The 20,614-nt window shown below is 39.0% G+C and overlaps 2 protein-coding genes across 6 annotated transcripts in view; one reads left to right on the top strand and one right to left on the bottom strand.

The window, feature by feature from the left end:
* zzz3 (zinc finger, ZZ-type containing 3) overlaps positions 1 to 5,920 on the top strand; it is a 33,396-nt gene extending 27,476 nt beyond the window's left edge. For all 3 annotated transcript variants that reach the window (XM_054760832.1, XM_054760833.1, XM_054760821.1), the window contains exons 10-12: positions 165 to 299; positions 375 to 475; positions 4,830 to 5,920. In XM_054760832.1, coding sequence (XP_054616807.1) covers positions 165 to 299; positions 375 to 475; positions 4,830 to 4,974 — 381 coding nt within the window. In that variant the 3' untranslated portion in view covers positions 4,975 to 5,920. The remainder of the gene's footprint in view (positions 1 to 164; positions 300 to 374; positions 476 to 4,829) is intronic.
* A 1,269-nt stretch (positions 5,921 to 7,189) lies between these two features.
* ak5 (adenylate kinase 5) overlaps positions 7,190 to 20,614 on the bottom strand; it is a 48,401-nt gene continuing 34,976 nt past the window's right edge. The window contains exons 8-14 of one of the 3 annotated variants that reach the window (XM_054767315.1): positions 18,786 to 18,862; positions 17,540 to 17,585; positions 13,134 to 13,181; positions 12,729 to 12,892; positions 10,602 to 10,718; positions 9,738 to 9,902; positions 7,190 to 7,610 (exon numbers count right to left, since the gene is read on the bottom strand). In XM_054767315.1, coding sequence (XP_054623290.1) covers positions 7,533 to 7,610; positions 9,738 to 9,902; positions 10,602 to 10,718; positions 12,729 to 12,892; positions 13,134 to 13,181; positions 17,540 to 17,585; positions 18,786 to 18,862 — 695 coding nt within the window. In that variant the 3' untranslated portion in view covers positions 7,190 to 7,532. Of the gene's footprint in view, positions 9,903 to 10,601; positions 10,719 to 12,728; positions 12,893 to 13,133; positions 13,182 to 17,539; positions 17,586 to 18,785; positions 18,863 to 20,614 lie in introns of all 3 variants that reach the window. The other 2 variants (XM_054767314.1, XM_054767316.1) reach the window with 2 other exon arrangements.

Genomic DNA, 20,614 nt, shown 5'->3' with positions numbered 1-20,614 from the left:
TGACTCACACCTCTGCGGCCACCATGGCAACAGGAGGCGTGAAGGATGCATGCTGTTCCTTCTGATGTTGCTGCACATGTTAACACACACTGAACACGTCTTTGGCTAGCAAAGAAAGAGGCAGACCTCGTCCGTCCTCTCTTATCCTTCTTTTGACTTCCCAGGACGATGAGGGTGTCCCAGCGGAGGTGAGAAACCTGCCCGAGTACAAGGAACTGTTGGAGCTGAAGCGGCTGAAGAAGCAAAAGATCCAGGAGATCCATGAGGACAAAGCGGCCGTGCGACATGTTGGCTACAAGGTGCTGCAGCGTGACGCGTGATGCACCCTGATGACATCATCAACTTGTCACTGATGTGTGTTTGTGCGTTTGCAGTGTGACATGTGCGGTATGGAGCCCATCCAGGGGGTGCGATGGCACTGTCAGGATTGTCCACAGGACAGCTCGCTGGATTTCTGCTCCAACTGCTCTGATTGGTGAGATTCTGCTTGACTTTTTTCCAAAATGTCTGCCATGCTAACTTTTAATTGACACAAGCAGACCAACAGTCTTTATTATTGGGCTTGGAGTTTGCATCATCCCCCGCTCATGTGTGCAAGACTTGGCAAAAGTCACAAAAAGTAATGTAAGAAAAACAGTTCATAACAATAATACACTTTGTCACTGATAAATAGGTTTATTTATTTTAAAATATATAAAAGTGGTCACACATCCTTTGATTTTTCAGAAGGCGGTCTTAAGTAGCTGAGTAGCTTAAGTTTGCCTTAAGCTAATCAGCCTGACAAACAGCATGTTTGCCTTGATGGAGGTCTGCACACCACTGACAACACAGGATCGTTTGCAATGAGTACACTTTAACAATCTGGCTCAAATGTCACTGAAATGTTGTCTTTCTTTGCAGCGTAATCACACACGGGAGCTCTCACTCTTGTCTTTTTTGTTGGATTTTTCAGATTGGTTAGTTCTTTGATACAGTTGTGCCTCGCTACATCGTGGTTCAAACATTGCTCACTCACACTATTGCGTTTAAAAAAAAAATTAATAAATGATGGCTGTTTTGTGGTTGACTATTATTAGACCAAAATATTGAAATACAAGTCAGAGTATTCTGGTCATAGGCATCAGTAATGTTACATTGATGAGACATGACATTACCTTCACACTGCATGTAGTCAGCCATGGCATGTCTGACATGATAGAGTGAAAAAAGTTCTCCTCCTATTCCGTGTGGAAATGGTACATTTTTGGCTTCTTACTTTGTCCTTCTTCCCCACTCCGTTTGAAACACTTTCTTAACGTTAGAATAAGTAAACTGGAGAAGCTAATAAGCTAAGCTAATAAGTAAGCTGGAGAAGCATCTGTTGCGATGCTAGCGGTGGCTGTCTCTTATGTCCTTGCAGTTATGTCGTAGGCAGCACATTAGCAATGTGGTGTAAACAAGAATCATAAAAGTTTAAAGGGTCAGTGTAACTTTTGGTCACTGATTTCTTTTTTCCATGAATGGGAATTTAAAAAACAAAAACGATTGGTTCATTCAAATTTCATTTTAATATACAAAAAATAAAATTTGAAGTACAGAGTGTTCTTTCTCAGCATCTAAAAGCAATCAAAATTTCAAATAAACGGTTTGAATTTTATTGTATGTTTCATTTAACAAAAATAAAATCACCAGTCATCAGAAAGAAAAATATGTTTTTTCATATTCCGACACCGGAGTCGCCTTTCAAGGCAAGTCCGCGGACTGGCCTGTATGTGGTGCTGTACCTTGCGTCGGAAAAAGCAGATCTGGTAATCACAGCTTAACAACAGAAGAGTGTCTTTGCAGGGTATTTCTGTATACGTCAGGCCTTGTTTTGCTGTGTCTAAAATTGAGTAGGGCTCCAAACACATTTTAGCCTCCAAAGCCACTGGCACACATGTGTGGTGTAACAGAGTTATAGTTTCCTACCATGCTTTTATTTTGAAGTCAGAAAGTGTTGCGCCAAAATGGACCAAATGTTGCCGAACGGACCTGAAGGCTGCGGTTGTTGCATTGAGCTGTGAATAAAGAAAGCTTACTGTCGCCTTGCCGTCGGCTTGAATTGAACCCACATACAGGAAATATGACACAGGCGCCTTTGTAATCATTCGTCCTCTTACTTTGAAAATGAAAACATTGGGTGTCCGAATATGAAAAAACTAGGGGTGTAACGATTCGTTTTAATAACTATTGGATTCGTATCACAATTCGTGGTTGCTGATGCGATTCAAGGACGATATTGGTTCATTTACAACGATACGATTCATTAACTTTAAATCAATTCAGCAACTTTTTAGCCAAACATTTCACCAGTGTGACGGTGAAATAAATACCTGGATACTTGATAGTGCAGGTGAAGTTTCCTAGATTCCTGTTGTTTTTTGTAAGGGAATCAGGTATCAATTAATTAAGGATTATAAACAAACAAGTAAACAACAATTAATGGAAAATGCATTCACATTTTATTTAAATAAAGTACAACCAACACTTCAGGTTGAATTAACAGGTTAACCTTTTCTGCTCTCATTTTCAATATTGAATAAAAGTACAGTAAGTGCAACCAACATTTCAACAGTTGGTTTACCTGCTACTTCTTCTTTGGTTTTTCAACATAAAAATAATACAATATTAATATCAAAATAAAGTGCAACCAACATATGTTGAGGTAAACCTACTGTTATGTCAAACAGTTGGTTACCTGCTACTTGTGCTTTGGTTTTTCAACATACAGTACATGCGTTGCACAGGAATGTTACAAAATTTTGAAATGTTTCAAATCAAGTCTCTTTTCTAATAAATTCTAATATCTAATAAAACATGACTTGAACTTGAATTTGATACCTCAGTCACTTTTCTACCCCAAGTATTAAAGACGTTAGAGCGCATGTCATACCTGAAATAGCACCTTTGGTTCCCATTGCTTTAACATTGAGTCCGGACAAAAAGCTGTGATCGGCCCACGGACCTTGGCAAGTACAAGCGTACTACAAAATATATCATGTCTTGGGCTGTGACATTTGTTTTAAAAGTCAACAGAGTAGCCATTTACATTTTCTTGATGATCAAAAAGTCCAAAGAAGAAAATTGTATTGTATTGTATGTACTTTATTGATCCCACAGCGGGGAAATTTACTTGTTACAGCAGCAAGCAAGCAAGACAAGTAAAGAGAACAGTAAAGTAAAGCACTACAACATGGTTCAGGTGGTGCAGGTGGTGCAGGTGTTGTAGAGCCTGATAGCGGTCGGTATGAAGGACCTGCGGAACCTCTCCTTCTTACACCGTGGGTGTAACAGTCTACTGCTGAAGGAGCTGCTAAGGGAACCCACAAATCAAGTGTCATAATTTTCATGGAAGCCGAGCAATTGCAGTGCAGCAGCAGTGGCAGAGCCAGACATCTGTCATTGGGGTGGCCAAGGTGAGACTATTACCTTGGGTGACAAGAAGTTGATACCTGAAATGTCTAGATGGCCTGTGCGGTGGCCGGGGACTGACCAACCACCACGTAACGCTATATTCCTTTCCACGCCACACTACAAATTGCATGTACACAGTAATTCCGGATTTTTTCTGATTTTAACAAAATTTCATCTGCAGGTAGATATTAAAGTGAATGTATATCCTACATACCTTTTATGTTGTCCTCAAGCTACTTGTACGATCCGTGAGTTTGAAAGGCTTAAAGTTGGACTTCACTTTCGAAAATCATATGAGTCGATATCATATTCATATCAGTATAAATCTGATATGAAACTGAAGGGGACAAAGTAATCTACCTAACAAACATGCATAAGAATGAAAATACACCCAATATCATATGAAAAAAATTACATTTTTTAAAGATGCCCACACGGACTCTCCAAATCGAGCATGCATGCACATTGTCAGACTTTTGCACCGCTAAAATACGGGGATAGTAACATTCCTACCTGCTGCTGTAAGGAGGTGCCTGGATGGTCAGCGTTGTGTGAAACCCCATGGCGCCTTTTGTCGTGCTGGCATGGGGCGATGACATCACAGACAGGCAGACTGAATCGAGTCCCGTTTAACATCTTTATCATTAAAAGTGCTAAAAAACACACATCCATATAAAGCCTGCCGTGCTTAAATGCAATGCTTTATTTCATAGTATCGATGCAATCAGTTGATTACCTTTTAAACAATGTTAGATCGATGTAGATGGATCATAGGAATAGAAATCGATACATCAATGCAGTGGATGATTCGTTACACCCTGAGAAAAAGCATCTGTTTTTGGTCTCTTTTTTCTTTTCTGTTGCCTGGTGATTTTATTTTTTGTTATACGAAATATAACTTTCTGGCACTGAAGACAAAGAACGCTTGGAATTTTAGTTTTATTTGCTGTATTTCAAACTGTACTTGTTGTCTCTCTTCGCTGGATTGACAGATGTGCTCTCACTCTGAGTGATAATTGTATTTCTATGCTGGATTGTCAGAAATGTGAGATCTCACTGTGATATTTTTGTCTGTCTTTGTCTGGATTGTGAGATGAGCTCTCATTCGGACTGATATCTGTTGTCTTTCTTTGTTGGTTTGTCAGACACGAGCTCTCACTCACTGATATTTGTTGTCTTTCTTCGCTGGATTGTCAGATGAGATCTCACTCTGACTGATATTTTTTATTTCTTCGCTGGATTGTCACACACATGAGATCTCGCTCTTACTGATATTTGTTGTGTTCCTTTGCTGGATTGTCATGTGACTTGAGCGCTCACTCAGATATATTTCAGTCTTTGACGGCTTGTCAGACAGACACGCTGTCACACTGACATATTTTTGTTCTTTTTGCCAGCTTGTTAAAGACGGAGACCCACAAGCCCAACCACCACTTGGAACCAGTGTACCAGGTGGACACCTTCCTGGACCGAGACTACTGCCTGCCGCAGAGCACAAGCTACAACTACCTGGACCCCAACTACTTCCCGGCCAATAGATGACAGAGTGGCAGGCGCCCGTAGCTCCAGGCTATCTCCACGTGTCCCACAGGCGACTCTGTGCATGGCTCCATCGTCCAAGTCCAAGACAAGCGCTTTATCCCGCCGTCAAGGCTGCAACGCCGGCAGGCGGTGAAGGCGGTGCAGGCAGGCAGGCAGGCAGCGGCCTCAGAGCGGACCACAGTGCCGCCGCTGCTGCTGCTGTTGGGGGGTCCGTGACGGTCCTCCACCTCCTGCTCCACCTCAGCCAGGTTAATCAACAGATCTGTGATTTGAAAACACTATTTTAAAGACAAAAATTAACTGAAGGCACGCCAACATTCCCGACTCCAGGAAGGCTTTTTTTTTCCTCCTCCGTTGTCGCCCGCGCTCACCCCCACATGCTGCTGTCATCGTGGACCGTGAACGTCATCGAGTGTTTGCTAACTCACTCGCTAATCGTGTCACACCTCACATTTCAAACGCCTGCTTCCTCTTCCTCGTCTTCTTCCCGTCGTCCTCACAGTCTCTCAAGTCTCTCAAGTCTCAAAGGACGTTTCAATCCATCTTCTTGTTTCTCTTTCATTGTGTTGGATCACATGAAGTGTTTATGGTGACCCGTAGTTGGCGCTAGCTGTTGTGTACCATTTGAGGAAAAAAACAACAACATTGTTTTGTCACATCTTTCATTCAGCGGTCCACTTGGAAAAGATTGTATTTTTATTCATCTATTTAAAAAAGATTTGAGGTGGCACTCACTGCCTCGACAGTGGAACTGCGCTCATTTTTACACATACACACACTCACTCAGATTCAGTTTGTGCTTGACTAGACACATCTTCACCTCTTCAACACCTGCTTCAGTATCCGTGTGTACGTCTGTTCTTATGTAAAGAAAAACCTTAACAATGTACTAAATGCTAGAGGAGAAAATAAAAGTATGTGAAAATAGTCTTTCTACACCTCTGACTACCTTTATTTTATTTAATTAAAACCAAATGAAATTCATCAGAAGCCATGGCAATTTATTTTGTACTAAAATGGAAAAAAAAACATAACATTACAAAGATTATGACCTTTCCTGAAATGTTCTTATTCTTCAAGACGGCATTATTCTTTTAAGCATATTAATTTTTTTCTTGAAAATGAAATTTTTCTCAAAAAATACAGCTTAATTAAAAAAAAAAAACTTGATTCTTGTGAGAATATTTTTGTAAATAATTGTAAAAATACTTTTCTTTTGGAAAAATTCATTTATTTTTGTTAATATGCTTCCGCCCCAATTCTATAAAAAGTACTTTATTGTCATAAAATAGCTTTTCTCTTTTATGTGGCTGTAATACATAGTTTTATATATATATATATATATATATATATATATATATATATATATATATATATATATATATATATATATATATATATATATATATATAACTAAAATAACAAAAAAAAGTTGACAAAAAACAGATTGGAAAGAAAATATTGAAATTAATGGTCTAAAACGGGCATCAAACTTGATTTCCCTGTGGGCCACATTGCTGTTATGGTTACCCTCAGAGGGCCACTTGTAACATGAAACCATATGAATGTATAATAGCCTCATGATATTATGACACATTTTATTATCATTATCATATCTTTGCATTTTTTACCAACAAACATACATTGAAAGAGATCAAAGTGCCAAGCAGAAATGTGAGTATACAGCTTCACAGCTATATATACAGCTATATCCTTCATTTGAAATGGGTTTTGACAACAAAAAAAGTCAAATTTCCAATGACATGCAGTACGAATTCTCTGACAAAATTGACAAAAATATTTAGCAAAAAAGATCAAGCGTTTTAAAAAATGATTTTATTTCTTAATATATCAATATTTTAAAAAGTAATAATAAATGAAAATGCTGCATAACAAAAAAATATTATATACAAAAAATTATTTAAAAAAAAACGGTTCTTTTTGACGTGCTTTAATTCCAAGCTTTCGCAGGCCAGATAAACAATATGGTGGGTCGAATTTGGCCCCTGGGCCTTGAGTTTGATAGCTGTGGTCTAAAATATAAAATAATTTCATTTTAATGTACCTTTTTTTAAATTTATTTTTTTAATGGTGATTTGTAGTTTCTTCTGGGAATACAAAAAACAAAACAAACTAACTTCATGTTGTTATGCTTTGTCACCAGCAGAAGGCGCCGTCACATTTCACACAGCATCTAACGAATGAAAAAGTAATCGAAAATGCAGAGTATTTATTGTCATGTAAATATGAGCCTCACATTAGCAAGCTTGCAAACAAACGAGTTTTTCCATCAGTGAATGCAGAAAGGAGGCAAAAAACTTGATAGCTTGATGGGGAGCCTCTCAAGCTTTTTACAATACACAGCCAAAGGATGTAAGCAGTCTTGGGGGGTGGGGCAGTCCCATCTAGGACTCTAGTCCCATCTAGCCTCCCCCGACTCACTCAGTGTGTAGACGAGAGAGAGGATGGAGGTGACAAACAGGAGAACATCAGCTGGAACATGCACTGTGTGTGTGTGTGTGTTTCTCTCTCTCTCACACACACACACACACTGTCATTCAGGATGTGTGACAGGAGGTCTCCATCACCTGGCAGATCTGCGCAAACACTTCATCAGGTGACCTCTCAGCATCGATCTGCGGAAGGAGGAAAGTGTCAGCTTGCGTCCTTCGTCCATTTTGCCCAGCAGCTTGGAATTTTCCTTAATTATATTCACGTAAAACTTCACTCAGTCCTCACTGTCACATTAAAAGAGGTGGCCTACATTTTTTAGTTATTATTTATTCAACATGCTTAGAGTTTGTAATATTATTATAACACGACGACACGTTTTAATTGATGTGTAAAAAAAAATCAAGATTATAAATGTTTTATTTGATATTTAAAGCCGAGTTTATATGAACTATATTTTATTTTATATGCCACGTCATTAGGTGCTCTTACACATAAAATCATCAGCAATAATAATATATTATAATAATAGTCATTAAGAGTGACATCAATACAAGAACCACATCAAAAGTTATTACAACTAAAATAAACTACACAATATTTCATATGATCCCTTTCTTTTAAAAGCATATTGAAAAGTACATAATATTTCTTATTAATCACAGTAGGCCCACTTCCCTTTTCAAACCATTATTCTCATTCGGGAAGACCTGGGTTCATTGGGCATTTCTGTGTGGAGTTTGCATGTTCTCCCCGTGTGTGTGTGGGTTTTCTCCGGGTACTCCGGTTTCCTCCCACATTCCAAAAACATGCATGTTAGGTTAATTGGTGACTCTAAATAGTCCATAGGTATGAATGTGAGTGTGAATGCTTGTTTGTCTATATGTGCCCTGTGATTGGCTGGCCACCAGTCCAGGGTGTGCCCCGCCTGTCGCCCAAAGTCAGCTGGGATAGGCTCCAGCATGCCCCCGCGACCCTAAAAGGAGAAGCGGCATAGAAAATGGATGGATAATATTAATTGTGCATTAAAAAAAATAGTGGCGTTATAGGAAATGTCCACACGCGTTAACTTTGACAGCCTTAATTATAATGTATGACATGATTGGACTAATTCAACACCAAAGACGTAGTCATGCGTTTTTATATACCCTAATGCCCGATGGGAAATTTTAACGCACACGCACACACACACGGCCACATGCGTGCACAGACATAGTTAGTTCCAAATGTGAAAATTGTAAATACTGTAGTTCATGGTGTTATATTTCTGCATATATTGTTAATGTAAAACAACGGGGAACTGATATTTTCCTGAAACTTACCTACATTCTACTGCTGATTGCTAAAGAACGGAAAAGGGTAGAAACAAACTTTTTTTTTCTGATGAAAGACGGGAGTCTTTGGTAGGTTCCATGTTTCTATAGCCATAGAACACAATATTCTCTGTGCCTTGATAGATCAGTGAAAATAATCTAAAATGGCCGCTACTAAAGGGGTTGTCTTTTGAAAAATGGCTGGGACTGAATGAGTTAATAATAGCATTTAAAAGTATCATATTCATTATTCACAGGATGCCTTTATTTTTACAACCACTATTATAATTATGATTTTAGCTCCAATAGGATTATACAAAGTAGGATCCTTTTACCACCACTATTATTATGAATAATTATTCAATATTATTATTATTGAAATGTAAAACTACTTAATATTTTTGGATGATTTCTCCGTTGGGCATTTCTGTGTGGAGTTTGCATGTTCTCCCTGTGCGTGCGTGGCTTTTCTCCGGTTTCCTCCCACATTCCAAAAACATGTGTCCTATTAATGTGCCCTGTGATTGGCTGGCGACCAGTCCAGGGTGTACCCCGCCTCTTGCCCGAAGTCAGCTGGGGTAGGCTCCAGCATACCCTCGTGACCCTAATTAGGATAAGCGGCATAGAAGATGGATGGATGGTTATTATTATTATTATTATACTTGTGTAAGGCACATGATTGTTGTGATAATGAACATTATTAGTGCAATAGTTACAAATATTATTACTGTGATTATGATTGCAATAATAAGAATCATCCTCATCAAATCAGAAGAATAATGTTGATTATGATTTTGATGCTGATTATTACTTACGATGATGAAAGTTATTGCAATTATTACAACACTGACTCTGGTTGTTATGGTGATTATTACTATGATGCTTACAGTCATAATAATGATGATTGTGATGATTGTGACTATTATTGTTGGAATAATTCCGACTATGATTGTGCTTGTTATGATGATTAGTGTGACAACGACTTAGAATAGTAGCGACCGTGTGCAGCAGGTTCCTGTGGCGGTAGTGCTCCAGCACTGGGTGGGCGTGGCCCCAGAAGCTGTCCTCCCGCAAGGAGGCGGCGTTGTCTCCGTCTGATGCTGATCTTTGTCGACTTTGCGGGGTGGAGCAGCTGAGCAGGAGGACGGCAGTGGGCTCGCCCATCTGGCAACACACACACAGGAAGTGATGACTTCCTGTTCTTATGGCGTGCAGTGACGTGCGAAACCACTGATTTCATTTCCGATCCGATACTGAGTAAAATTCAGGCTGGTATCGGCGATACCAATTCGATACCGATACCTTGTATAAATTCACCTAATGTGTCTGGTAAACTTTAAAATGTAGTATTTCATATCATAATCAAGAATGCAAGACTTTCAATTCATGTATTAATTATTAATCTACATAAATGACTAATTTAATAATTCATGTCTGTAATTTATTGATTTATTTTAAACCCTGAAGTATATTGAGGTAGTGGGGTGCTTTACAATGTAACCAAGCTAATATACAACAACAGAAAAAACAGGACAAAATCATATAAAATATGTACAAGTGGTATTTGAAACAATAAGAAGAAGAAAGAAAATAAGTAAAATAATAAAACCATTAAACTAAATAAATAATTATTAAGAGCTACAATAAGAATGACAACTGTATTTACAATTCACACGTGACTCCGTTGACGATTGGTCATTGTTTCAACAGACAAACATTTAAGTCAAACGTCACCTCAAATTAAGTAGCTATTTTAGATATTTTGATTTGAGTATTGATTTTAGCACATGAGGAGCTGGTATCGGAAGTATCGATATTCCGTGACTAATGACTGGAATTAAGGAAAGATGAGAATTTTGTGACCTTGGCTTCGTACTGCTGGGCCTGCCGCACGTCCACGGGGAAGCCGCTGACGACCACGCCCCTCGCTTGATGCAACAGCGCCGCCACCGCCTCGCACAGCACGTCCATCATGGCCGCCTGACGCAGATACAGTAACACATGACTGGGATTTGCCTGAAACTTTGTCTCAACATGCACCCCAACTGTGTTGCCTGGGCTGTTAGTGTTGTGACACATACACCACATGGTGGCGCTGTTACTGAACCCCATAATAACAGCTCTACAAAACACGCTGTACCTTTAGGGCAGGGGTGTCCAGACACTTTCCAGCGCAGCCAAAAAAAAATTAAAGGATGCAACTTTGCCACTTTGATATTTTGTAAAGCAACACTTGTAGATATGCTAAGAAGTTATTTCTATTTCAAGAAAAAACTGCATCTCAGCTTTGTCATATAGAGTAGGTGAAAAGGCATATTATTAATATCAACTTCACTCTTCACTCTTTCATCCCGCCCACCCCACTATTTCAACTTCCTTCTTAAATCATTTTTGTAAATAATTTGTAAATATTATGACTTAATTCTCACAACATTTGGACTTTATTCCCATAATATTATAACTTCATATTTTCCCAAAATTACAATTTTATTTGTCACAATATTACAACAAAAAAAACATAAATTTCTTTAATTTTACTACATTTACTAAAAACATTTTAGACATTTTTTAAAATAATATTACACGTTTATTCTTGTAAAATTGCAACTTTTTTTCTCGTTAGAATATGACTTTTTTTTTCTCAATATTTTGATTGTTTATTCTCGTAAAATTACAGTTGTTGTTTCCATTTCTTTTGTTTTTTTTTTTTTACATGGTCCAACTATTTCAACATTCTTCTTGTAAATATTCTTCTCGTAGTTATGACTTTATTCCCATATTTTGGCTTTATTCTTGTCACATTATAACTTTTCTGCAACCTAATTTTCCAAAAATAACAACTTTATTTGTTGTTTTGTTTCTCCTAATATCCAGACTTTAAAAAAAATGTATTGTTCTTTAATATTTCAAATTTATGCTCCTAAAATGACAATATTTTTCCTGGTAATATTATGTCATTCTCGTGAAATTAAGACTTTTTCTTGTTAGATTACAACTTTTTGTCTTTTTGTCACACTTCGGACACCCCTGCTTTGTGTGTTAAGATGAATCTCCATGGAATTTCAGACACACTTTCATGGGACATCAAACAAAAGGGGCGGGACTTAGCAAGTAATTCTCCGTAAGTCATTGAGCATTTTTCTAATGATGCTAAACGTGATGCTAAAAGATGATGTGTTACATATATGCTAGCATGTCTTCCAAATGTAGTGAGCCAGCTTGAGTTGGGTTCTTGTTGACTTCCTGCTGGCCTTCAGTTGGATCCTGATGAGTCTTGCGGTCTAACGAGGCAAAGCACTGGCCTGATCAACAACCTCGCTGAGAGAGAAGATGACATCGCTAACGCGCAGACAAACAGAATGGATGTGTTGCTAGGCAACCATGCACGCGAGGGAGGCGCACGCTCCCTTTAGAGACCTCCATGATCCTACACGTGCTCCTCCATCCTGCTGTTTCAGCCTCAGGTAGCGCACGTAAATAAACCATCAAAGCCAGGATGGTGATGGTGAGGGTCTGGTGGGACGTGAAGCTAATAAAGTGACTGATTCAAGCTTGCAGCCTGTCTATTCTTCTTTTTCTTCTTTGCAAATGCTTTTGTTCACATCGTCAGCACCAAGAGAGCGATTAGCGGTCAATGAAGGTATAGTGAAGTCCAATCGATCTCCGAAAAGGAACTCCTTTCTGACTTCAGTCAGAGAGGTGGTACAATGGATAATGTAAACGTCCCTTTTTTAGTTCTCGGGATATTAGTTAGGTTGGACAGAAATTGCTCCTCAGACAGAAATGAAAAAGGTGGCAAATCTAGAAACTGTGTGTGTGTGTGTGTGCAGATAAAAAACAACAGTGTGCCTGTTGTTTCAAGTGAAAGGTCTTGTGTTATGTCTCTGTGGTAGATAAGCACCAAGATGTTGCCATACCTGTCTCAAACAGAGTGGAAAATATTCTATTCCTAACACCACACAACCTTGTGCTTCAATTTGTCACACTCACCTCCGGCAGACACTCTCCTCTCTCCAGGACGTCCCGCAGGTGGCGTCCCCTGTCAGTGGGAGCTTGCACTTCCTTACGCAGCAGTTCCGCCAGAACAACACGACGCAGGCCCAGCTTGGCCTCCATGTGCTCGCACTGTACCGTCTTCCCTGAGCCTGGAGCTCCTAGACACACACACACGCACACAGTGTATGTTTTTCCTCCGTCTCACAAATCCTTTAAGACGGATATCATCTTCTGGCTTGGATGTGGACCTTCACCAGAACCTTTGATATGTCTACGATGGAAGCTCACTCTGATGCGCCCGCTAATGATGGCGACCATTGCTCTTTCAATTCAGCTCAAACTAATGAGACACGCTCCATCACTCACCTGTGTGTGTGTCTATGTAATACATGCACGTACCCATCAAAAAGATGACCTTTGGCTTCTTTGGCGGCTCTGTGAAGAAACCTGCCACAAAAAATGAGAGCAAGTTTCACTTTAGCACAAACCCACACACACACACACACACACACACACACGCATGAAATATGTTTTATGAGGCGGTAAAAATCCTCACTTACATTTACACTCAGCAGACTCTTCATTATGAGATCCAATACAAGCATTGTATCATGTAAATATACCATTTCAATATTCCAAAGACAAAATATATACACGAGGTCCCCAACTTACGAACATCCGACTTGCGAACATTCGGAGATACAAACGCAGCTGACTGGTCTATATTTTCATGTATTTTGCCTTGTAGTAACTCCATATTTATACTGCTACATGCTTGACCATGCTTGTGACACTGCTAATGGGACCAACAGGTAGAGGAAGAAGGTGGGGAGAGAGTGTAAAGGAGAAATGGAAAGCTAAATTGTAGCTGTACGATGCAACCCGGACAGAGCGTGTGATTAAAGTTAATGAAGAGTTAATAGGCCTGCTTAATTCTACACCACCCACAGAACACTACCTCTTTTAGAAGAGTCTAACGACGACGACCATTTGTCCTTTTCTCAATAACTCCTCCTCCTCCACCACAACAACGTATGCTGGACCACTCCTCTTCAAAGGTAAATAACATTTATCATTATGTATTATTATATCACTTTTATTATTGTTTTTTTCATTAATTATCCTGGTTTAATATTACTACTGCATCCAAAGTCATATTTACATACATAGACATATACTGTATATGTATACACGTACATGTAGTACCTACGTATATCATTGGTAATATTACCTTTTGTTGGACTTATGAACAAATTGACTTGCGAACGTTCGTCTGGAACCAATTGTGTTCGTTGGTTGGGGACCTAGTGTATATACAGTCGTCCCTCGGCACATCATGGTTCAAATTTCACGGCTTCACTCTATCACAAACATATATTCATGAATAAATGGTGCTGTTTCGTGGTTGAATACAGCATATTATTAGTAAAAAATATGCATATTGAGGCAAATGTCAGCACACTAAATTCAGCACTGTCAAGCAAAAAAATGGCTAAATGAACTAATATACAAATATAAGGAAATAAGAAGCTGCATTAAGATTGTGTATTCTAAATGTAGTATTCTACATTGGTCACTAGGTATCAGTAATTGTTCAGTGAGACAAGCACCAGACTTGATCGCCAGAACAGCATGCTTTTATTGCACGTTTAAATGATCTCACAACAGGCACAATAATAATAATAATAATAATAATAATAATAATAATAATGATAACATAACAATAATCATCATCATAATAATAATAATAACACGGGCTATTATTGAGGCTGTAACTCAACTCTGAACCCCCAACGTCATTACCTGTCCACGTCCGGAAGACATTTATAGCAACACACATAAGCCTGAATCTTATTTATGTCTTAAATATCTTATTCTCTCTTATTATGTCTACTATATTGGGTAATATGAGTGTAAAGGTGACTATAGGGGTGTTATTTCATGTCTAAAGGGCTCTAATAATGTTAAAAAAGTGTATTTAAAAAGGTCATAAACAGGTTTTCTATGCTTTAACTAACAAAATATTCAATTTCTACATAAGGAATCCTTTTCACTTATCACGGTCGCATCTGGAACCACTTAATCGCAATAAACGAGGGATTACTGTACATTGAGTCTATCATTTCAATGTGATTTCCAAAGATTAAATATGGTATGAGGGCCCGATGTCCACAGGTGGGGGGTGTGCTTACAGCAAGTGCCACTGTGACAGCTGGTTTTTTATACTAGGGGCCGTCAATAAACTACTATTGCATTGAAGACAGTTTCTTAAAAAAAAAGTCATATATTCTAAATCACCCCACAAATTGATCTATAACCATGTGAAATGATTAGTCCTACCCAAAAAGTATTTTTGCACGCCCATTTTTTTCCTATTTAATCTTGGATGGACTTTTATTGGATCTTTTATGGGATTAGGGACCTGACTCACAGAGGTCATGCTGTGTAATAAAAAAGTAAATTCAGCAATACTTTGGTTGCATTATTTTTAACGCTTTGAAAAACTATTTTCTTCACCAATTCAATTCCGCAAGTTCATGTTTGTAACAAAAGCTTATTAAAGGATTGGTACTGGATGGATTAAAAACCAAAAAATGTGGATTGGGACATCCCTAGTCATCATCATCATGCATGTACAGTGGTGTGAAAAAGTGTTTGCCCTATTTCTGATTTCTTATTTTTTTGCATGTTTGTCACAATTAAATGTTTCAGATCATGAAACAAATTTAAATATTAGTCAACACAACTGAACACAAAATGCAGTTTTTAAATGAAACGTATTATTATGGGAGAAAAAAATCCAAACGTACATGGCCCTGTGTGATAACTTGCAATGAGTCTCTTTCAGCGCTGTGGAGGAATTTTGGCCCACTCATCTTTGCAGAATTGTTGTAATTCAGCCACACTGGAGGATTTTCCAGCATGAAGCGAATTTTTAAGGTCATGCCACAGCATCTCAATAGGATTCAGGTCAGGACTTTGACCAGGCCACTCCAAAGTCTTCATTTTGTTTTTCTTCAGCCATTCAGAGGTGGACTTGCTGGTGTGTTTTGGATCATTGTCCTGCTGCAGAACCCAAGTTGGTTTCAGCTTGAGGTCGTAAACAGATCGCCAGACATTCTCCTTCAGGATTTTTTGGTAAACAGCAAAATTTATGGTTCCATTTATCACAGCAAGTCTTGTAGGTCCTGAAGCAGGAAAACAGCCCCAGACCATCACACTACCACCACCTTATTTTACTGCTGGTATGATGTTGCTTTGCTGAAATGCGGCATTACTTTTACGCCAGATTTAATGGGACACACACCTTCTACAAAGTTCAACTTTTGTCTCGTCAAACTTTGTCTCGTCTCGTCAGTATTTTCCCGAAGGTTTTGGGGATCATCAAGATGTTTTCTGGCAAAATTGAGACGAACATTAATGTTCTTTTTGTCCAGCAGTGGTTTTCGTCGTGGAACTCTGCCATGCAGGCCGTTTTTGCCCAGTGTCTTTCTTATGGTGGAGTTATGAACTCTGACCTTAACTGAGGCAAGTGAGGCCTGCAGTTCTTTGGATGTTGTTGTGACCTCTTGGATGAGTCGTGGTAATTTTGGTTGTCCGGGCACTCCTGCGAAGGTTCACCACTGTTCCATCTTTTTGCTATTTGTGTGTAATGGCTCTCACTATGGTTCGCTGGAGTCCCAAAGCTTTAAAACCTTTTCCAGACTGAGAGTGTAATGTTCTGTGTTGTCACTCTGCTGCCGCCTGTCTCCCATGTAATTTAAGTGCACCACCTTGCTGCAGCAGGTGGAGCTCTCCAGTCACACCTGTGCCTTATTACCATCTCCTCCTTATTAGCACTGCAGCAACGACAGCACACCGGTGCCAGACTGTACCCTCATGCTCCACACGCTCGCTGCTCTTTGCTACCTTCTCCTCGCTTTCTGGCTTTTAGTTTTGTACTATTGTAGTGAGTACCTGCCCGCGTTTCAGCGTTGTTTTGAGTCCTGCTATTGTGACCTTTTCCTGCTCTAGTTTTTGTAGCAGTGATTTTTTGTTCTGCCTTTTCTATTAGTATTTCCTGCCTACTAGTTTAGTAGAGATTTTTTGTATCAGTACCTATTTAGTGGCGTGGCCATCTCCATTTGTTGTACTTTTTGCATTGTGCATTTTTTCCTTTGTTGGACTCCTTTTGTTATTAAACCTTTTGTTTTGTGGAAACGGATCTCTTCTCTGCATCTTGGGTTCCAGAACCGGCTGACGCCGTTCCCCAACAGATAGATCTCAATTAATCTCAATTATGTTTTAACAAGGGGGGAGGGAATTACTTTTTCACACAGGGCCATGTAGGTATGTTTTTTTTCTCCCTCAATAATAAAAAGTTTAATTTAAAAAGTGCATTTTGTGTTATCATTGACTAATGACATTGTTGTCATTGACAAAATCTGTTTGATGAACTGAAACATTGAAGTGTGACCAACATGCACAAAAATAAGAAATCAGGAAGGGGACAAACACTTATTCACACGACTGTATGTGATGTACGTAATGTAGTAATGTATTGTTGTAGTTGGTGTGATTGATTTGAGGATGTGCATGCAAACAGTAGATCAGGCAGCGGCATGACAGTCACAGCTAGCTGACAAGATACACATCAGCCCCCTCCTCATCAATTACACAATCAGTGTTGATGTACAGCCACACTGATGACAACACACACACACATGCGCATGCTAGCACATGACACATATGACATTTAGCGAAGACGCTGGTGCGGGTGAAGATGTGAAAGTCGTTGGCATTACACGTCTTCATCATCCACTCACTTTCTCCCGTTCCTTCACCGTACAGCAACTCTTCTTCCTCTTCATCCTACACGCACACACATACACATAAATAAGTACAAATATATATATATGTACTTCCAAACCCGCAGGTAGTAAGTGAATTTCCCTAAAGTAGGATTCCTTCTTTATAAATGGACTATTTTGGTGAGTAGTTAGACCATAGAAAATCTGTTTATGACCTTCTGAAAATACTTTTTAACATTATTAGATCCCTCTAGACATGAAACAACACCGCTATAGTCACCTTTACACTCCTATTACCCAATATAGTAGATACACAAGCCATTGAAGACAGTTTGCCTTGTAGGGGAACAGAATGGGCAGAGGACAGAAAGTGATATCAGGACTTAAGAGTTTAAGCTTGTTGTGGGTTATGGCAGTAACAGTAACCTGTGTTTGTATTATGATGTTGTTATTACAGTATTGTGCCTGTTGTGAGGTCATTTAAACCTGTTGTTCTGGCCATCTAGTCTGGTGCTTCACTGGTGGCCTCACCAAACAATTACTGACACCTAGTGACCAACGTACAATACTTCATTCACAAGTTGAATGGTGCTTATACTGTACCTGTATTTGCATTTTAGTTCACTTAGCCATTTTTATGTTTGAAAATGCTTAATTTGGACACAAAATACATACAATATGCTTAAATATGTATATTTTTTACTACAAATCGTCATTATAGTCATTTATTAATAATCAATTTTTGAAAAACAACAATGGGGTGAGGGAGCGATGATTGAACTGCAATGTAGCGAGTGATGACTGTATAGAATATCAAGTACAGAGCCATTTATCAAGTATTATCAAGTATTATCAAGTATTGGTACCTTTTAGTACTGTTATCGATTCCGAGGTACCGTTTATTGGCACAGTATTGGTTCAAACGTCAAAGGTACCCATTCCTAATAGCAGTATAGTGGTATTACACACATCCTCGTAAACATCTGGCAACACAAAAAGCGATAATGTAGAACAAGATCATTGTGGTGGTGGTGGTGTTACACGAATGCTGCCGGCATCAGGGAGCTGGGGTTCGTTGAGGGAAAAATAATGGCTGTGTGTTGATAGTAAATCTATACTGCTATACAAGTTGTACACTGACTACTCTAAAGTATATCCACATTGACTTTGTATGGTCTTGTCCCTTGAGAAGGTGAAAATAGGTGAGGGCTGCATGCATACTTGCTTTAATGACAAAGACACAAGACATGCATGGCGTTACCTCATCCTCCTTGCACGCCATGTCGACCATCTTCCTGCTTTCAGCCAGCACATTCACATCCTGCTCGCTTGGATCACCTGCACACCACCACAAATACTACATCATCAAGCCACTGCCAACAGTACTTAGGTACTTTCAAAAGACTACCGTAATTTGTGGTGTATAAGCCACTACGTTTCGTTAAACTTTGAACCCTGCAGCTTATACAGCGGTGCGGATCATTTATGGCCATGTTCTAATCTCGTGACATCTCCTTTCAGAACTCCTACTAATTGTTTAAATACTGTGCCGCTCACGAGTCAGTGAGGAAAAGGTAGCTCTTTCTTTGCCAGGAGCCAATCACGAGCTATAAACAAACTCACGACAGCTTGTCAACCCACTGGAAATCGCAGGAGGCCATTACTCAATATAACAGTCTGACAAGGTTGGGAGCTATCAGAACCCAAAATGTCCACAACCGGCACTATAACTAGCCACGACGAATACATCCTATCCTACCCTCATTGTGAAATACGCCTTGCTGACCTTTTGAACCCACTCATATACAAAATACCACAGAATGGAAGTTGGACTAACTCAAGTTTTCAGGTTTTGGACGGGTGTGTCCAAACTTTTTCCACCGAGTGCCACATACTGAAAGGTCAAAGGATGCGGAGCACACTTTGATATTTGTATGTTTTTTTTTATATTAGTCTTTCATATGAATTGTTTTTATAATGTTCTCCAATGTATGCAAGGTTCTCATTGCCTTTCTGTTTTTCAGTAATTCATATAATATTTTTAGTTCAGAAAAAAAACTGTGAATGTTTGGTTTATATGACATCACTCTGGATTTATGAATATGGAAATGAAGACGTTTCACAGCATTCTCCAAACCTTTATGAAAGTTTGATTGTAGAAACAAGACCATTTCCTTGATATCAATAAGTGTATTAAAGGACGTAAACTGTAACATAGAAACTTCTGTCCTGAATGATTGAGAAATTGGACATTCATAAAATAAGTGGTGTATTGACTGAGTTAAAAAAAAAAATAACTGTGATGAAACCCCCTCACTTAACTTGGCTAGACATGAGTTGCAAAGGGCATCTCTGTGTGGTTCAACTGAAGTAGCCTGTTAAATTTGTTCATCCTCCTGTCCATGTTTGGGAGGTCCACTGATGAACGTTGGTATTGCAACTTTATCAAGACTCTCAAACAGTTCATTAAAGTCTTTTTTTAAGGTTTCAGATGGTTGCTTTCTGACATCTACTGCACCCACATGACCAATCAGATGTTTCACCCCTTGGTGTTTTGCCAGTGCCTCAGGTATCAGTTTTGTGACGTCAGAGACAGTGGCACTTGGATAGCTGGAAATGGCTATTCTGTTTATGTTTATGTTAGATATGGCTCCGTCTCCAAGCACCGAAGTACCTTTGACCTTGACACTTGACCTTGGCACAGTTTTTCTGTATGTCTGATGCTCTTTGCTGACTTCATGGTGATGGTTTTTTTCTCTGTTTGTTATAAACAGTCACATTTGGCTCTGACAGTGGTAAAAATCTGTTAGCTTTATTTCGGGTGATGAATCTTCGTAGATAGCAACATTTCGACTTGACTTCAGCTTAGAACCAAGTCTATTATAAGTGTCTTTACAGAGTCTTGGAAAAGACACAGTATCATTTAGGTGGTACGTAACAGTTTCTTCACCCCTTCCAGCATGGCAGCATGAAGAAAACATATGAAAGAAAGACACCTTATTCCCCCCTTACATAACCTTTCATTGCAAATGACATATTTACAATCCAAGCAACGAACTTGTAAATAATTCCACACCACGGACACACTGA

This window comes from Dunckerocampus dactyliophorus, chromosome 2 (assembly GCF_027744805.1).
Source record: "Dunckerocampus dactyliophorus isolate RoL2022-P2 chromosome 2, RoL_Ddac_1.1, whole genome shotgun sequence".
Lineage (NCBI taxonomy): Eukaryota > Metazoa > Chordata > Actinopteri > Syngnathiformes > Syngnathidae > Dunckerocampus > Dunckerocampus dactyliophorus.
The sequence above is the reverse complement of the archived record's forward strand: the minus strand, read 5'-3'. Positions and strand labels throughout refer to the sequence as shown.